The sequence below is a fragment of the Mirounga angustirostris genome, unplaced genomic scaffold (genome assembly GCF_029215605.1).
Source record: "Mirounga angustirostris isolate CCGP_5_RB_7025 unplaced genomic scaffold, mMirAng1.0.hap1 SCAF_7, whole genome shotgun sequence".
NCBI classification, from domain to species: domain Eukaryota; kingdom Metazoa; phylum Chordata; class Mammalia; order Carnivora; family Phocidae; genus Mirounga; species Mirounga angustirostris.
Genome location: NW_026991715.1, coordinates 61,772,782 through 61,787,270, shown reverse-complemented (window position 1 = coordinate 61,787,270; position 14,489 = coordinate 61,772,782). Strand labels below are relative to the sequence as shown.

Genomic DNA, 14,489 nt, shown 5'->3' with positions numbered 1-14,489 from the left:
AACCCAGGACACCAGACACCAGGATCACAATCCCAGGACACCAGGATCACACGACCTGAGCCAAAGGCAGACGTTTAACCAACTGAGCCACCCAGGCACCCTCTTTTTCCATTTTTAAGCTCTGCAACTATGTGAAGGTACTGCCTATTCAGAAATTTAAATAAGTTCATCATTTAAATGTGTAAAAAAAAAAAAGTACAACACAGTTGAAACAACAATACAAAGTTAAAGGAAAAATAGCCCATCTCTGGCAATAGACTGCTAGGTATTCATTAAATATGTCTTTTTCGTCCTTGACAAACATTTGTTAACCTCCCTTACAGTTAAATGAGACCATCAGAATGATTTCTAGTCAGTGACGTGTGAGCAGAAATGATATTTGCCACTACAAGACCTGGTGAACCAAAAATATGTCCTCCATGCTCTGTCCCCTTCCTCTGGCTGGATGTCACTGCCCAGGCTGACCTCAGAAATCACAGGTTTAAGACTGAAGAGCCTGTGGAGTTCCTAAATGCCTATGTGATGAGTTCCAGCCCACCTTCAATATGGCAAGACCATGGATTGTTTATGTAAAGAAGATAGAGAAGAGATCAATTTCCACTGTTAGAGCTGTCCAACTGTGTGGTATTTTTGTTGTTGTTGTTAAGCAGTTAGTTTCTCCAACCAATGTACTACACCTTTAGTGTTAACAAACATGTTAACCTGTCCTTAGTCAATCAGAATATGAGACTGAGCTTCCTAAGGTCCCACGACATAGTCAGGTTTAGAGCATTAAATAAATGAGAAAGGTTGTGATCCAAGCCCGACCACACAAAATGACAGAGCTCAATCCTGATTGTTGCATCATTCTTAGAGGGGACTGACAAAGACACTATTTACTCACCAGTGTTCCTTGCAAATTCTCCTCACGATACCGACTGCAGCTACAGGCAAAAGATACAACACAGACAAGTACTAGATTCAGGAGACCTGACCAGACAGATTTGGGACACCTGACAGTGGCACCCAGCCTCTGCCCTGTCATCACGGGAAGCCTCCAGCTGGGTCATCTGACCACTGTCTTCATTTTAACTGCTGTTATCATATCCTAACTAAGACTAGATAACAATTTATTTTTCTACTCCCCTATTAATAACTAGGTTGCTTCCAGTTTTTTGGTTATAAATTATAACCAATTATAAAGACCACAGCTATTTTCCTGAACCACATAACTGATGCTAGCAACCAGAACAACTCTTTATATATCCTGTCTCATCTGGTCCTCACAACAACCCTGTGAGCTAGGTATTATAGTTCCCACTTTACAGATAAAGAAACAGAGGGTGTATCAAAATTCGTAACTTTTACAAAGTGACACAACTGGGTGAGGGAAGCAGAACTAGAGGTCAAGTCCCAATAACACCCCAAGTGTGCTTCTAGATGGGCCCTATGTGCAAGCTGGATGATCTTGGATAATTACCCGAGTCTCAGTATTCCACGTCTATAAAATGAAGTAATAACTATCTCTGAGGATAGCTGGAAGAATTAATAGACATATCACAGACTCAAAAAATGCAGCACAGTCAGACATCAGTTTTCTGTGCTGCCTTTTTCTCTCCACTCCCACACAGGACCCACTTACAGAGTAATATATCTTACCGCTTAGGCCTCAGCCCTCTCCCTCCCCACCATGGCTACTTGTCTCTCCTCAACCCTTAGATGTGGACCTCTGCTCCTTTCTACCCAAACATTTCCCTTACTCTTTTTTTCCCACATACAAATGTCTTTTTCTGATCCCTAAAAATCAACCTAACATTTGTAAAATACCTTCACCTGGACAGATACAGACCAGAATGTTTTTCAAAGACCGATGGATGATTTTTCAGAGTACTGTACTTCAGGCTCAAAATTGCAGAATGTTTGCAACTTACAAAATTCAATGGTTCTTTATAACATCACTTCAGATGTTGAATAAATGTGTAATACATTTAAATGATAATCAAAACACTTGTTTCCATCCAAGAGATGAATATATTCAATCTGCTTGTGCCAAAAGGAAGAAAGATGAAATTATTGAGCCTCCCTGTTAGGGGTAGAATTGTATCAACAAAAAAATACATGTTGAAGACTAATCCCCTGTGCCTCAGAATTTGACCTTAGTTGGAACCAGGGTTAGTTAAGACGAGGTCATACTGGAATATGGGAGGTCCCCAATCCAATAGGATACATCCTAATTGAAAGAACGTCATGTGAACAGATATGCACACAGGAAGAACACCATGTGAATGTGAAAGCAGACAGAAAAGAGATGCAACTACCAGCCAAGTGATACCAAAGATTGCCAGCAAACCACTAGAAGCTAGGAGCGAGGCATGGAACAGCTTCTCCTCTGAGAACTCAGAAAGAACTGTGAGACAAATGTGTGTTGTTTAAGCTATCCAGTTTGTGATACTTTTTTACTCCCAGCAAACTAATACACTATCTAATTCACCCATTATGGAATTCAAATTATACAGGCATGGCCTTAAGGAGTCATAGGAAAATCACAGCGCATCCAAATAATTCTAAGCAAAAAAATTCCAATTCAGATGTGTTCAGAGTTGTGAGTCAGACCTTTTACACGATATTTAAAACCAGCTATGCCTCAGGTGGGAAGATGACCCCATCCCATCCCCCAACCTGGCTTCCTTTACTAAGTCCCATGACTTACGCCAAGGAACTTCTATTTACTACTAATTCCACTAAGAGTTGACAAGAAAGCAAGATACTGCCAAACCATCTCTTCCACTTTAAGTGTTAATGTTTTCATTCCTGACCAGGCAACTGTTCCACTAAAATAAGGAATCACATGAAGGAAAACTGCTTCTAAGATGCTTTTAAAATCAAGGAGTTTTTCTTAGAAAAATAAACTTCTCTTACAGAGGTGTGCCAAAGACCACTTGGAACCCTAAGATTTTCAAATGGATTCATTTGTTCATAATTTCTTGACCATCTATTATATTCAAAGTACTATGAGCCCCAATTCATTCTGTGTGGGTTGGTGATGGAGGGGTAAGAGGTTGAACAAAATTGAGGAGAGTTAACTTTCTACAGAGGAAGAAAGGAGAAAAAGGACAACTTCTCAAAGAGATAGCTGAGTTAGGTCCTGAATGACATCATTTTAATAATTCATTCAATAAATACTTATTGAATGCTTGTTATAAATGAAATACAATTTAGTGAGAAATATTAAACAGAAAAAACAAATATCAATCATGATAAATCCTATATGCTAATGAAGAATGATATAAGGAACATAATTTAGATTAGGCAGTCAGAGAAAATCTCTCTGAAGAAGTGACACTTTAAAGGTGAGACTTAAAAGAGGAGTCAGCATGTGAAGAAGAACATTCTAGGTAGAGAGCCCAGCAAATGTGAAGACCACAAGATGAGTAAAAGCTTTGGGTTGCTCAGGAACCAAAGAAAGGCCAGAGTGACCGGAAGATGATGAATGCATGAATGCAGGGGAGAGTCAGACGGAAGAGTCATGAGAAAGAATTTTAACTTCATGTGAAGCAGAAGCCAATGAAGAGTTTAAGGGAGAGGAGTGGCATAATACAGTCTTTATCTTGAAAAAGAGATGAGTTAGGAGGATACTGCAGCTGTCCAAGTAAGAACTAATGTAGTTTAGACCAGGGTGATGGCAGTGGAGATGGCAAGACATGCACAGACTCTGAATATATTTTAGAGCTAAAGGCAACAGGACTTAGTATTAGATAGGACATGGTTGTCAAATAGGAAATGTCCAGGATAACTTCCAGGTTTCTGGTCTAAGCAACTTGTTCGGTGAAGTGCTGGTTCCTGGAATGGGGACACCAGAAGGAGGAATAGGGTTGAATACGTGAAGTTTGAGATGTCTGTGATACATCTATGTGTTTATGAATCAAAGCTGAATATATAATCCTGGGGAATAGGAAGAGTAAAGACCTGAGATACAAATTTGGGAGTCACTGACACTTTGATATGTACAGTGAAGGGAACAGGTATGTTCACAGGGATATGGGTAGGAGACAGTGAGAAGAGAAGAGGCAGTGAGGGGAGGTATAGGGAAGGAAGAAAGCTCGGCTCGTAAGGTTCAGGTCTCTGAACACTGACATTTAAAGGATATCCAGAGGATGAGCAGATAGCAAAGACTGTGAAGAAGCAGGCAGCACATTAGAATGGAAACAGAGATGAGTACAAGTTTCCACTTTAGACAAAGGAAACAGACTGTACAAAGATCCAGAAATAAATGACACCCCAGCGTGTTGTGAGAACTGCAAACTGTAGGGAACAACATAATCAGATATACATTTTTGTTAAAGTAATCAATTGGTAGTGCAGAGCAGAAACAGAGAAGGGCGAGACCAGAGGCACAGAGATTCCCTCAATAAATAAAAAAACCTTTCATGAAAAGGCTTTCATCTGACTGCCTTTCATAAAAAGTGATTTTACAAAAAGGCAAGATGATATAATACTACCTCTTGCCAGAAATCCAGTGTTTTCACTGCTTAACAAAATCATCCATCCTAGAAGGGAAAGGACTGATTTCTCAGATTCTGCCTTGTGGTTAATAATACCCTGCTCTAGGGGCGCCTGGGTGGCTCAGTCGTTAAGCGTCTGCCTTCGGCTCAGGTCATAATCCCAGGGTCCTGGGATCGAGCCCCGCATCGGGCTCCCTGCTCGCAGGAAGTCTGCTTCTCCCTCTCCCACTCCCCCTGCTTGTGTTCCCTCGCTCGCTGTGTCTCTCTCTGTCAAATAAATAAAATCTTTTAAAAAATAATAATAATACCCTGCTCTGTATGTGTGTACACATATACGTGCACCTGTGGCGCGCGCACACACACACACATCTTCATTTACAAGAAGTCACTATCTCACTTAAGGACATGCTTTGTTTCCAATCTGTTTCATTCAGCATTCAAACCGAGTATTTTCTGAGGCAGAGATGTTCTGGCAGATGTGTGAACAGGGAGCTGCTGGAGATAATGGGATGAAGTCATCAGCACAAGAGCGACAGAAACCACGGCCCCAGAAAAGATCCTAAGTAGTGCTGAAAGTGAGAAGAGATCCCAGGAGAGAGCCCTGGGGACCATCCACATTTAAGGTGAGGCAGAAGTTACCCACAAAGGAAATCCACAACTTATTTTTGTTTAATATTTTAAAACACAGAGTAAGCTACCGAATCTTGACTCCTTCTTCCAAGATGAACAAATCCGCCTTGGAAATTAGGATTTTGCCTAAAACAGTATTTTAGAGATGCATCCCATACTTCTCAAAGTTTTCTTTTTCCCATTTCTTTCAATATTAACAAGGAGAATTTGTATTTTAAGGCTTTTTGACAAAACCAACAAACTACATATGGTGTTTATATATAAAATTGACAAGATCGTATCAACTCAAAGAAGCAGAAGGAATTCAAAGACAGAACCTCAAAAAGTGAATTCAATATAATTTAATTTTAAAAGGTCTTAGGACTGGGGCGCCTGGGTGGCTCAGTTGGTTAAGCGACTGCCTTCAGCTCAGGTCATGATCCTGGAGTCCCGGGATCGAGTCCCGCATCGGGCTCCCTGCTCGGCGGGGAGCCTGCTTCTCCCTCTGACCCTCCCCCCTCTCGTGTGCTCTCTCTCATTCTCTCTCTCTCAAATAAATAAATAAAATCTTAAAAGGTCTTAGGACGAATGACTTGCCAATGTGACATTCATATATAAGAAGCAGCCAAAGAACTACACTGAAGAATCTTCTTGCCTAAACTTAGAGAACTGATAAAAAGCATAGGTCACAACACACAACCTATTTATTAAAAAAACAAACTCTTAAATACAGAGAACAAACTGGTAGTTGCCAGAAGAGAGGTGGGTGGGAAGATGGGTAAAATAGGTAAAAGGGATAAAGAGTACATTTATCCTGATGGACACTGAGTAATGTATAGAGTTGCTGAATCACGACATTGGATGTGTGAAACTAATATAACACTGTATGTTAATTATACCTGAATTAAGAAAATTGTAAAAAATAAAATGGCTTTCAGCCTCTCAAAAAAAATAAATGAAAGGGGGGAGGGAAGCGAATTTGGTTTCAATAAAGTAAAATCCAGTCTCAATAATCTAAGTAAATTCTTTGAATCAGTCAGTAAATATAGGATAAAAGCTATTTATATTTTCTAAAAGTCACTAGTAAAATTCTACACTGAAGAGACTATTTTATACAAAAAAAGGTGATGGGAGTGGAAAATCCTCTGAAACTTAAAACAGTTGGTCCTGGATATATGAACTGTGTGATTGCCCCAGGAACTAAAATGAGCTGAAAATATAAAGAAGATCTCTAGGGATTTAAGAAAATTCATGGATAACTGACAAATAATAGGCTCTTGGAGAACTTTGGGAAACCTACCATATCTTGCTTAATACCCTTGTCACCAATTTTTTGTTCTATGACTCCCTATAAAAGAAAACCAGACTCTAAACGAACTTTTGGCTGCCAACATTAGAAAGAGAGTATTAGCCTGGATAACCACACTGATGAGATCTGTGATTTGCATGACCCCCATGTTAGCACGAACAACAATAATAAATATACGCCTGAACCAATGACTACTCAGCTGACGATTTCCTCTAGCTATTTGGAATAGGTTGCAAGTGCCATTAAGATTTAACAAATTCTTTCTGAAATGAATTTTAGTAAATTAGAAAGATAAAAGTTTTGAAATTATGATCTAAAATTAAAGGCACGGCACAAAGGAAAAAGTTTTTTGTGTTTGTTTTCAGCTATATAGGTGTTGGGCCCATCTAGAGTTCATACTTGGAAAGCATCACTGTTCAACACATGGCATATTTTCTTTCAGCCTTCCTGGGAAAGTACGATCCCAAGAGATACATGATTCAGCTCCTACAGAGCATACAATATGGTCTACTGAATTTATCTCAAATTAATCCTAGTCATAGAAAACAAATTTTTAAGAATAGAAATAAAAATTTTAATTTACATGAAAAAGTCTGCTACTGACTCTGTTTCTGCTGAATATTTCAACCAAGCAAATAAGAATATAAGAAGTCCTATGGATGCTTAGGTAGATGTCTTTCCACACTTTCTGCAGAAAGCCATCTTGTCTGCTTTTGCTCCCCAAGGCATTCTTAGCTCATTTCAGTACTGAACCAAGGAGACACAGTTGACCACTGAACAATGTGGGCATTAGGGGCGCTGTTCCCCCACCACAGTCAAAAATCTGAGTATATCTTTTAACTCCCCCAAAACTTAACTACTAATAGCCTACTGCTGATCAGAAGCCTAACTGATAACATAGCCAATTAACACATATTTTATATAAGTATCATATACTGTATTCTCATAACAAAGTAAACTACAGGAAAGAGAAGGTTAAGAAAATCATAAGGAAATACATTTACAGTGCTGTACTGTATCAGAAAAAATGTGCACATAAGTGGACCTGCACAGTTCAAACCCGAGTTGTTCAAGGATCAACTGTGCTTCCATTTCCAGAATGTCTTCTTGTCAGTTTCCCCTGTCCGAAGGTCTTTATGGTCAAGAAGAAAAACTGGAGTGACCGGTAAATCTTGAAGTGATTTGGTAATGATCATCATCATAACAGTGTGTTAAGCTTATTACTCGCACTAACAACATGTGCTTCTTTGCTGAAGATGACTATTTACTAAACTCAGCATAATAAGCAGCCAAGAGTGAGGCTCTTGTGTAGTTCAAAAGCTACAAGGTACATAAGACCCCCAGTACGGGGCTTGCCATGTAATAAAGAGCTCAAAAGTGGTAGTTAGGATTCCTGTCTCATCTTATTCCTTAGGGCAACCCTGTGAGGAGGCAGTTTACCAATTCAAAGGTGAGAACATGGCATGGGGAGGCAGACACATGGGACAGGACATGGGACCCAAGGACTTAGTGGACTAACTCACTCAGTTGACAGAGCTGACGCACAGCAGTTCTAACACCTCTAACACATCTAACACCACACTCTCTGGTCTCTTTAGGAAACGGTTCAGAATGGTTAAGTGCCTGCTCAGCTCTGGAGTCAATGCTGTTTTTAAATCTGGGCTCTACCAGCTGTGAAACACTGAGCAAGTTAACTGAAGCTCTGAATCTGTTTACTCATCTCAAGGACCTACCTCAGGGGATGCTTCTGAGTATTAAAGAGTGGTACATAGTAAAAATGCAATAAATAACAGCCTTCATTCATTCGGTAAACATTAATGGGGCTCCTACTAAGTGACAGGTCAGAGTCTCCAAATTTATCTGCATATCAGAATCATCTGGGGAGCATTCAAAAACTCCAACTCCCAGGCCACACTGGAAACCGATTAAATCACACTCTCCGGGGGTTTAGACATAGGCATCAGTATCTGCGAAGCCTCCCAAGGACTGCAAGGGGCAGACAAGCTTGGAAACAGCTGCGTTTTAGGCACTAGATTCAGCTACCTTCCCTGAAGGCGCTCCTGGTTTACTCATCTACTTTCCCAAACATCTCACACCTGACCCTTCTTTCAGATCCCTACTGTTCTGGCTTTAGCTCGGGCCCCTCAGAACCTCGCCATGAACTTTCTAACTTGCCCACCCCACCACCATTTTGTCCCCTCCCACATACAAGCCCAGCTCTGATCCTGCATTCCCATGCTCAGAATCATTGGATTAACTTTCCCTGGCTACCAACTCAGGTTAGCCTTCAAAGCCCTCTCCGAAAGGCAGTGCCCCAGCTCTTCAACCCCCTCCTCCCTACTCTTTTATGCTGCGGATGACCCAAACTAAATGGATAACTCACTTTCCCTGGACACACCCCATGTCTTCCAATCTGCAAGCCAACTCATTCTTGGGGACAAGGAAAACATCCTCACAATACTACACAGTGTATTGCCAGATACAAAATAAAATCTTCTCCAATTTAAAATTCTGTTTTTAAAGTTCACTTATTTTTAGTAATCTACACCCAACACAGAGCTCGAACTCACGACCCCGAGATCAAGAATCGCTGCTCCTCTCACTCAGCCAGCCAGGTGCCCCTAAAATTCTGTTCTTATAACTATGGTATTCTTGGTTTTAAGGAGGCTAACATACATTTAATTTCACAACTTTATGTAATTTCAGATTAAACACACAAAAAAGAATTCCCTTTACCTTAGTTTAAGGAGTGGCTGGGTCACCCACTTCTTCAATTTCCGTCTCCCAAATGAGGTTTTAGTATGGTCTAGGACCCAAAGTAAACTTCCTTTGGTTTTCATGTCAGTCTAAGAAAAACCAGAAGAAAAGTTTTATTTATTAAATGGATGTTGTATTTGTACCAAAACTGCTAGTTGCTCATGTGCCTTAATTATTCCATATACCCCAATTTTAAATGGTACAGATGCCTATCATAAAGTATGGCTCATAACAGGCGTTCATTTAATGTGTGACGAATGCATGTACATATGAACACACATATACAATATAAAGTACTGATATTTGCACAGAAAAAGGACAGTCTGTGTGTGGTTTTGGTTAACTAAGAATATTTAGAAATCTTTTAAAATATATGTTTGTCCTACACATCTTAAAAATACATTTCTGCCTTAGGAAGTACAGTGAAGATAATTTAATTTCCTTTGGCAATTCAGTATCCTCCACGGCCTCGGAGTTCTAAGGACTGCTGCTCCCATGAAAACACTGAACAAGTAGAAGGTACTGGAGATGGAACTGAAGTTAAACTGCACTCTAGGAATTCACCCTGGAAAGACTTTATTTTAGTCTGCTTTATTAAATCCTCAGTAAAAAATTATTGACCCGTGCTTTGCTACTTCGAAGTTGAACGACTAAAAAAAAAAATTAACTAGAGATGATAGTTAATTTTAACCAAGGTCTCATTGTATTACAAAAAGTCAATAGGTTTAAATCTTATTTGGAATATAAAATTGCTTTCACCTAAATTTTTTTTTTAACTTCTTTTCCTTCAAGTCATTAAGCAAGTACTTCCAGAATACTCCTATGTACTCAGTTGTATGACTGGCAAAGGTGTATTAAGATATGGTCCCTCCTTGAGGACCATATCTTATATCCAAGTATGGGAGAAATTGATTTGTGTACTTTTGTTATCACTTTCATTTGTAATTTTTGTTTCAGAAGCAAATATTCATGTTGTACAAATTTCTGATTGCCCTTGATGTGGAAAGATTGGTGGGAAAAGTATGATGGGTTTGATTTTTATATCAAATCATCAGGCATGGAGAAATATCTTTTAGAAGAGTTAAAATATATGTTCCTACTCTATATTAAAAAAAAAAGAAAGAAATGACTCATAATCAACACATGATGCCACTTGGCAGAAATTAACTATAAAAGCCATGACAAAAGCTGCCAGGCCTTCGGAGTTTAAAGCAGAGCGCACACAGAAGCTACAGGTCACAAAAGGCTCCCCTGAGGAGGAGCTGACTGACGAGGGCAGTCCACATCAAAACCAGCACCGTTTCTTCCAAAACACACGCCCTACTCGCCTGAGTACAGTAAAGGGTCCCAGGAAGAGGAAAGTGGGTGGGAATAATTTTCCAATTATTTCCTGCATCACTGAAGGACCAGGCTCAGACAAGAGAGGGAAGGGTGGGAGAGAAACAGTTATTCAATTGCTCTCCCTGATACCCAGCTCCCTCCTCATTACCCCTTTCCATTGCTCCATGGTAACAGAGGCCAAAGTTCAAGTGCAAAGACAAGCCAAAGCTGTGAATTCTTAGCTTCTGTTTCTATAATGGCCCAAGTCCTGACAATGAAAGAGCTTTTAAGGGTATTTTTGCCTTAGGAATTTATTTTCAGAACTGACGCCACAGCAGTAGGGTTTGAACAGGGAAGAAGTGGCAGAATAAAGAAAGCTAGGGAGGCCAGCGCCGTGTCTTCAGAATCTGATTATGAGCTCTTCATCCAAGAAATGTTCTTTTCCTCCTACTACTCATTTCCTATCGGGCAATGTATACAGAGTTGGTGAGAAAGATATGCGGGAAAAATTCTCAATCTCCGGATAATGTAATGACAAGATCAAAATGTTATGAAATTAAAGTAAGGTTGACTCTAGCATACAAGGATAGCCTGGAAGAGGGAGAAACTAAATGAGAGAAACTAGTTAGTAATATACAAATGTAGAAGTCAGGAGAATAAATTCAGCATTTACTTTAATTTACAACAGTAATAAATATTTCTGAAGAGCTTTAAACCATTTAACTCAGACGGTTCAGCTTTTCAACTACTTACTCAAATGATCTGGGATTGCTTTTTATTTCTATGGCTTTATGTTATGAACATTATATAAGATCTTATTTCTAAGTGATAATTTAATAAATGAAAGCAATCAATTTAATGTCTCCATTATCTTCCTAATTCATCAATAAAGGGCAAATAATGATGGAAGTTTGTGAAATGAAATTTATGCATCTTATAATCTAATTGAATATCGCAGTAACTTGTTTTATACTGGATAATAAGACTGAAGACATTTCAGTGAAAAAGGTAGGTAGAAAAAATATAATCAAACAGACAAAAAATCCACTTTACATTAATTTTCAAAGATGATGCCTTTCCAAACAAATATTTGATACAGAGATTATCAGGATGGGAATGTCACTTCAATAATTAAGAAGGACAGCTCTACAGTTCCCAAAGTAACCCCCAGGAAAGTATTTCATATATTTGATTCTCAAAAAAAGGGGTCCTGCAGTTATCAATTAACAGATAGATGATGGGCAGAGTGATCAGTTAAAGACAATATTCTTGTTCTCACCTTCACTCTTAAGAACAGACTGCCACCTTATTTCACATTTTTGTTCAAACTCATTTTGAATCAATTAGCCTTTATGTTTACCTCACCTGATTCTGTAGGATTTCAAGATTCTTTAATGTTGTTCCATTTATTGTCATAAATTCCGTTTCACCAGACAACTGTTTGAAATTCCTGTTAAAGAATGAAATATGAGCCATGATGTAAGTGCATAAAGAAATTTTAAAAACTAAACTAAATATTCCAATCCCATTATGACAAAATGAGTTCTTTGATAGAAAATCAAACCAAAAGGAGCAAAACAAGTATTCACTGGGATACTGTTTTCCATTGATGCTGGTGCCATTAAAGAGACCGATGCAAAAAGATAGTTGTCTCACACCATAAACAAGCACAAGGAGGTAAATGGTACCAACACCTCTTTTTTACATTTCCAGGAATAGAACCAAACATAGCCTTTTATCATCAGCAGAGCATGTGGTGGTATCTTCAGGAAAAGCTATGCAATTAGCTAGAAAAATATGTCAAGATATTTTAAAATGTCCTCCTTATTCTTTAGCATGAGATCATCTTGATAAACCCTTTAAACAGCTTTTAATCAACATTCTGATGTGTACAACAAATGGTATTTACTCTATAATTAACAACACACATTAATGGAGCTAACATTTTAGTGGAGTATAAAACTTAAAAAGTAGCAAAAATTATTTCCTTAAGCTCAAAGAATTCACAGTCTCTCTCTGTCCCTAAAACTATCCCAAATGAGATTAAAGGTCAATAAATTTCAGACTTGAGTACTGAGCTGTGATGATTAATAAGTGTATACACAATTCCAATTCTGTCCTTAGCAATCTTTCGTGTTAAAAAGTGTATTAATCAATGCATTAATAATACAGTAATTCAATTTCCTTTATGTTTCCATCAACAGCACTTACAGATTTTATAGCTTATTTTTAAGGGCAAGAAAAATAATGGCAAGCCACTGAACTATTTGGAGGAAAAGTATGAATGTTTGCATTATAAACTACTATACTTCTCACGTGGCTGTGGTAAGATCTAAATATAATCCAGGTTCCCAAGTCAGTTATGGAAACAAGGCTTCATCCAGGAGTCTAGAGCCTAAAATCAGAGCCAGTGCTCACTGAGAGATGCCTTCACTTCTAGATGACTCCCCCAACTAATGCTCCAAAGCCCTGAAAAAAAAAATAACCTTCCTGCATGTTAGGAATATTGCCTAGTAAGAACTGTCCTTTAGCAGCATGATTTCTCTGACAGGCTTCCATGATAACTTGTTAATGATTTTTAGAGAGGAGCAACTCCAACACTGATTGACAGCAGGTGTGTGTAGCTCTTTCACTCCTTCTTATAGCAGTTAACTTAATTGGCTTTGTATTACAGCAATTTCATGTTCTTCTGTTATCCTCATTAATAGATCAAAGTTCCTTGAAGGCAAGAGTTATTTATGTCATACATTTTGCAGCCACCTGCTGAGCCCAGCAGAGGACAGATGCTCAACAAATGTCTGCCATCTTCCTACAGGGGAGCCAGCTCCGGTGGGTTGGTTGGTTTCCTTTGAGTCCTAAAACCCAGAGATGTCCATAAAACACCCAGGGACAAGAATAAAATGTAAAACGTTCTCTCCAGGAAGAAACAATTAGGCAGTGATTTGCTGTGTAACTGACAGGTGTTCACACACTTTTATGGTCAAAGATCCAAATTGGAAGAGTTGATAGCCTGGACTTGAGCTGACATCCAGCCAGTTCCCAAGTGTTGAGGTAGAAGTCTTGCCCTGTTCCTGACAGTTAGGTTGAACCTACACCCTAGCAGTGATTAACACATGAGTATGTTAATCAAACACAGACTCTACAGGGATGCTCATGTGGTCTGAGAGAAAGACTAATCAAGAACCCATAATCCCACAGCCTGTTCTAAAAACATCTCAGTTAGCTGTCTTCATCTTCCATGAAGAGCAGAACTGTAACATAAATGCCATTTAAGATCTGTGGATTATCCAGAAATACTGTTCAACTGGCTTTACCCTCACAAGAACTAGTAAACCCAACAGTCCATACGCTGAAGAATGGGGTCTTAGGTTTAGGTTTCTGAAAGCATCTTTGCTCCAGCAATTAGTTGAGAGTTTTGTCACCTAACTCTAACTAAAAGTGCTCCTACTATGCCTCAAATGAACCTCTGAAGCAAGGCGCTATCAGAACACTAAAAAAATAAATAAATAAAAATCAGAATTTCATGGAGCTTACAGAAAAGTTAACAGGACTGCTTTTGTGTCTGCTTGCTAAGAAGTATACGTGTGGCAGAATTTGGTTTGGACTAACACACTACCTAGTATAGAGAGCACTGGGGGAGGAGTCTTAGAGCCCTCACCTATATTTTTACTGGATATCTACAACACCAAAAAGAACCCAATAAACTGAACAACCAAATTGTCTTAAGTTAGCTCACAAAACTAGACCTTTAGAGAAAAAATACAGGTTCCTTTATTAATTAGCAGTATTAATAAGTTGTGCATAGTTTTTATTTTGTTTTAGGTTTTTCCCTTATTGAACAAGTCCCCTAGATCTCAAAGTAGACACCATGAGAAGCAAAGGGTATATTTAAAACTAACATCTGCATTGATTTTAATAAAAAAGATCAACCACTGGGCAATATTAAATTGGAATGATTCCTATGGAACAATAATTATCAAGCAACATAAGAACTAAATATGCTTTTTTTTTTT

General features: G+C 38.7%; 1 protein-coding gene across 5 annotated transcripts in view; it reads right to left on the bottom strand.

Moving 5' to 3' along the window:
* Nucleotides 1-14,489, bottom strand: part of MSH3 (mutS homolog 3) — a 187,540-nt gene that overhangs the window by 107,672 nt on the left and 65,379 nt on the right. For all 5 annotated transcript variants that reach the window (XM_045897423.3, XM_064596296.1, XM_045897431.3 and 2 more), the window contains 2 exons: nucleotides 11,842-11,926; nucleotides 9,136-9,245 (listed from right to left, as the gene is read on the bottom strand). In XM_045897423.3, the coding sequence (XP_045753379.1) occupies nucleotides 9,136-9,245; nucleotides 11,842-11,926 (195 nt within the window). The remainder of the gene's footprint in view (nucleotides 1-9,135; nucleotides 9,246-11,841; nucleotides 11,927-14,489) is intronic.